Here is a 5,237-nt window from a genome sequence, read left to right as displayed (position 1 = left end):
CGGGTACGTGTTTGCTGACATGAAAAATGCCTGCAAGGCTTATAATTAGAGCTTCCTTTATGAGAAAAACATTCATATTACTCGTATGTATTCGTATGTATTGGTATGTTAGTCGTATGTATCCGTATGTTACTCGTATGTTACTCGTATGTTACTCGTATGTTACTCGTATGTTAGTCGTATGTATTCGTATGTATCCGTATGTTCCGTATGTTACTCGTATGTTACTCGTATGTTACCCGTATGTACTCGTGTGGTGTTTTAGTCATGATCCTCCAAGACGCGTACGACGTTATTTATCACCAGGTAATTCCATCATTTTGGAAATAGCAGCTACTTTATTATTCATCTGCGTCACAAGTTTTCACTGATTTTGGGGCTCATTTTGTTGAAACTCAAGCACGCTTCCAACAGGCCTGTGAACCCTTCCTGCTTACAGAGCAATACTAAAAAACTTCACCCATATCACATTTGAACCTTAAGCTCGAAAATTCAATACACAACATGATATTATAATTCACAAAGGCAGAAAATACCACAGAATCCTTTTCCAGCGAAATATTTATTGAAACAAACAACATATTTGCTCTTGGAGGCGAAAACCTCTTCCTATTTCATTGCGTGCGTGAAGACAAGAAACTCAATCGTGTCAAATTACCATGTTCTTCAGCTAAATGCAGCTCACTTTGATTTCGTCTCGACGGGCGATAGATTGTTGTCGAAGTCCAGTGCTCGTCGCTTTTGAGATTCCTGCCTATTTTATCCAACTGACTTTCTATTATTGAGCTCCATAAGGGTATATTTTGTTTAAGGATCCACTAAAACGCCATTCGCGTTACATGACTTTCGACGCCATTGCAGGCTAAGTTAATGATTCTACTGTGTCCACCAGAGAAATCTACGCATTTCCACTACCCTCTCGATCCTAAGAAAATACTCGCAGAAGGCTCTATCCACAAAGACACCACTTACCAGGGGAGTGACAGGCAAGACTTTTACCGACACGGAAAAAAAAAAAACTAAAAAAAAAAAAAAAAGAAAACAAATAAACTGGGTTTGCCATGAGGCAACCCAGTAAATAGGGTAAGGGTTTTGGGAAGCGGGCCACACACCCCTACCCAATTTTTCTGGGAGTACCCCCCCCCCCCCCTTCCCGGATGACCAGACGATTTCCTATCTTCCTATTTTGTTTCCTGTTTGAGTGAACCATTTGACAAACAAAAGGCAACAAGACTATGCTCGTATTTAGGCTGCATCATTTCTAACTCATTTAGTCTCTTCTGCACTGCGCCAATAAACCAATTCACGTTGCTCTATTCCTTTTAGCATACTTCGTATTTTTGGCGGTGACGGTTTTCCCGCCGCTCCGCGACTCGCTAATTCGTCGCTCTATAAAAGAGAGAAAAAACCTCTGGCATCCAGGGTACCGCCCATGATAAATCTTCTGGAATGTCGCGGTCGGTCATCCTATCGCATCGTGGGAGGCATGAACGCGGAAAAAGATTACGGTTTACGCAAGAGAAAACGTCACTTAAGAGTTGTATTCTCGTTTCATGATGATAGTCCAAACAATAATTCTAAAGGTGGTGGAGATTGGTGTTTGTGGGCATTTAGTCTTTTCTTACGAATCTTGTATCCAGCATCCTTCAAATGATACTTCCAAGTAACCTTTTTTACAAACACCATCCTCGCATGCGTCACGTTTCTTGAGTGGGGAGCAGTGGAGTGAAAATAAGGAGCGGCTACAATGCCTAGTGGTTTTGCTATTGTTAGAAATTTGCGTGTCCTTTCGATGTTTACACTTGTCTTCACTTGACGTATTATGGATTCTGACCTCACCAAGCAGAGTCCACCTGTCACGTTCTTAAACACGAGAGATGTGATTGTGACGGAAAAATTGTTCAAATTTGGACATTAAGCTTACATCGCCCGAGAGATCGACACTGATTTGTGCTTTGTGGTGAAACTTTCGTGTCTTTTGTTGTTGGTTGACTCTGGCCTTTTGTACTGGATTTGGAAAGATGGCAGAAAGGCAATGTGCGTCTCTTATGACTTCCTTAAAGTGGGGTTTTGTAGTCCTTTTATTGAAAGTGGTGCAAGTTTCGTCAAAACCAAGTTACCACTCGAATAATAAGCAACCAAGCTGTGACTTTTTCAAGACTGACTCAGATGGAGAAATTTTGAGTCCGAACTATCCAAATCAATACCCGGCAAACAAGGAGTGCTCGTGGACAATAAGGTTACCCATGTTTCAGAAAATAATCCTTGTTTTTGAAGTTTTTAACCTTCAACCGGTCTCTGCGTCTGAAATTTATGCGATTGGTTGCAAAAGTGATCATATTGAAGTGTTCGATGGCTCAAACTTTGTCGGCAAATATTGCGCTGGGAATATCCCCCCAAGACAGATAACAACTACCAGCAGTACGCTACGTGTTGTATTCAAGTCGGACAATCGAACCACTCAAAGCTTTCAAGGTAGTTTTCGTGCCATGTATGCCGCTTGTGGAGGCTATTACACTGATACTACAGGAAATTTTGCCAGTCCAGCTTATCCCTCTAGATTTCCCGCAGATGTTCAATGCCGATGGAAAATAAGGGTACCACCTGATTATGTGATCCAGGTAAAATTTAACGATTTCAAGATGGATGGCAAATACCCTTGTAGTGTGGACTACGTCAAAGTTCTGGATGGTTTAAACGCAACTAACAGTGAACTAGGACATTTCTGTTCAACCAGACCACCCCAAAAATCTCTGATAACGTCAACTGGAAATACTATGTCTCTTGAATTCAAATCGTACAAAGAGAGTAACTCCCGAGGATTTCAAGCTCATTTCTTACGAATGCCTCATTGTACTGGATTCCTGGAAAGTGATTACGGACGGTTTTCATCACCAGGTTACCCAGGATCACGTAAATTGGACAAGGAGTGTACGTGGCTTATAAAGGTCTCTGAGGGAAAGACAATTTCCTTGCTGTTTGAATCATTTGATGTTGATTCTGAAGTATCAACATTTTCAACTCCTGGATATTGCAGTGGTGATTATGTGGAAGTATTTGATGGTACAGGCGACAATGGTAATTTGCTGGGACGATTCTGTACAATCAACAGTAAACCAGTTGGCACAGTAAGATCAACTGGTCATCAGATGTTCGTGAGGCTGAAAACCAGCTTTAACAACAAGGGAAAAGGTTTCTTAGCTAGCTACTATGGCATGGATCCAAACAACTATTTAAATTACTGTGATGTTTTTGATAATAAGTTACTGTTTACTTGCAAGAGTGGCAAGAAAATTCTGTGTCAGCTACAATGTGATGGTACCAATGACTGTCCAGATGCATCGGATGAGCGCCATTGCAAGAATACTGCAAGTCCAACTTCTCAGAAAAGCAGCGATGTGCATAACTATGTTATAGTCATTCTTTCTATCACTGGCTCTGCCCTATCAATTATATGTCTTGTTTTTATTGTGGACAAGCTAAGAGGAAAAACAGCTACAGTGTCTGGAAGGCCCATGACCAGGCAAAGAAGATCCCGTCTTAGGATCTTCACTGCAAACGCCACACACTTAACTGAAGAACCATCATCACCTCCACCACCGTATGAATTTATTGGCAGCAGAAATGTGGGTGATGCTTTTGAAGTTTCAATCAGGCAGCCTCATCTCACTGTCCTGAGTCCTCCTTCAAACTTGGGAGAAATGGATCGTGCAGCATATGGAACTCAAAATGACAGACACAACCAAACTCTGAACCAAGCTTTGGTAGTGGGGTCTGGGAATCAAAGTAATACCTCAACTGTCACAACACATGAAATGTCAGCTCAACTAACTCTGCAGGAAATCTCACAGACTGTGAACACGAGAGAAGAACCAGAGGACTCTGTCTCCATTTATGAAAGTACAGGCATCATTTCACGTTCAGAATCTATCAGCTCCTTTAATGACACTACACCTCTTATCAGGTCTGGAAGTGAGATTGGACCATGACAGTCAGAAGATGCTTTGATGGAATCACATGATTTTTGTCAATCTTGATTAGTTTAAAAAGTTATGCGTAGCATGATGAAAGGTTTGTTCCAGTTAACAGCTAGGAAGGTTTTTTTATGCTTTTGTTGATGTCAACACAAAAAATGACCACAGTAATATTGAAAGGTTTTCTAGAAAGAGTTTAAAAATGCCAGCTACTTTTCATGTTTTGTTCAGGGAAAATCTTGTAGCAGCTTTTGTAATCAAACAATAAGATTGGCTTGTGACACCTGAACGAAAAGGAAAAAAAAACAACAGAAAATTGTTTTACTATATAAAACAATACTGAAGGGCAGCCAGCTTTTATTAGAGCTGCTTCACTACCTGTTGTTTTCATTTTCAAGTACAAGCCTGGGGTTGCAAAGTCCGGAAATTGCCTTTGTTTGTCCACAATATCAATGCTTTCTATTTTCTTTATTTATCTGAGTATTTAAATGAAAGCTTGATTTGTTCAGTTATTGAAATATTTGAGTTTGTTCTTGGGTATATAATAAAAGTAATTTATGACCTGTTAAATCAAGTGATGGGAATATGGGACAGGGCTAGTGATTGGGTTAATGAACTGGAGTACAGAGTGTTATTGTATGTTATTGCCTGAGGTGTCAAAACATTGGCCTTTTTTCAAACAATACTTTCAACACCGAAACTTGTATTATCTTATTTCAGTTTCAGACACAATACAGGTAATCAATTTATCGCACTTTCCGTCGTGGGTATTAAATTGCTTGACGTTAAAATATTTTTTTGACTAAGCATCTGATGTGTATGCAGTATGCATGACTCTCATGAGTAAAATAGCTTTGCTGCATAATTTTGGCTGGGTTGAAAAGTAAGTAAAGTGTAGAGCAGTAAAATTTACACGTAACTTCTGCAAGGGACAGCAGTACGGAACCAATGAAAGGTCAAGGGATGAAGCAGTCGCCAGTATGTTGGATAGAAGAAGTCAGGGCAGTGGAAATAAAAGTAACCTTCGTACAACATCATGTTTTTCTACAGAGTGGTTTCTAAGGTCCACTCATAAGTTATTATGTGCTATACTAAGAAAATTAAATTAAGGATTATGGCAAGTTATTTATTGACATGAAATTAATTCCTTTGATTGGTTTAACTGCTGTATTTTATAAACAAAGTATATAAAGCAGAAGTGTTGGTATATTTAATTATTTTAAGTCTGTTTTAGAGTTTGAAAATTGTTTTATTTCTTTATTT

General features: G+C 39.5%; 1 protein-coding gene across 1 annotated transcript in view; it reads left to right on the top strand.

The window, feature by feature from the left end:
- Window positions 1-1,792: 1,792 nt before the first annotated feature.
- Window positions 1,793-5,237, top strand: part of LOC138025959 (CUB domain-containing protein 2-like) — a 4,607-nt gene continuing 1,162 nt past the window's right edge. Inside the window, exon 1 of the mRNA XM_068873108.1 lies at window positions 1,793-5,237. This exon is cut by the window's right edge and continues 1,162 nt beyond it. Coding sequence (XP_068729209.1) covers window positions 2,022-3,989 — 1,968 coding nt within the window. The 5' untranslated portion in view covers window positions 1,793-2,021 and the 3' untranslated portion in view covers window positions 3,990-5,237.

This window comes from Montipora capricornis, chromosome 12 (genome assembly GCF_036669925.1).
Source record: "Montipora capricornis isolate CH-2021 chromosome 12, ASM3666992v2, whole genome shotgun sequence".
Taxonomy (NCBI): domain Eukaryota; kingdom Metazoa; phylum Cnidaria; class Anthozoa; order Scleractinia; family Acroporidae; genus Montipora; species Montipora capricornis.
The sequence above is the reverse complement of the archived record's forward strand: the minus strand, read 5'-3'. Positions and strand labels throughout refer to the sequence as shown.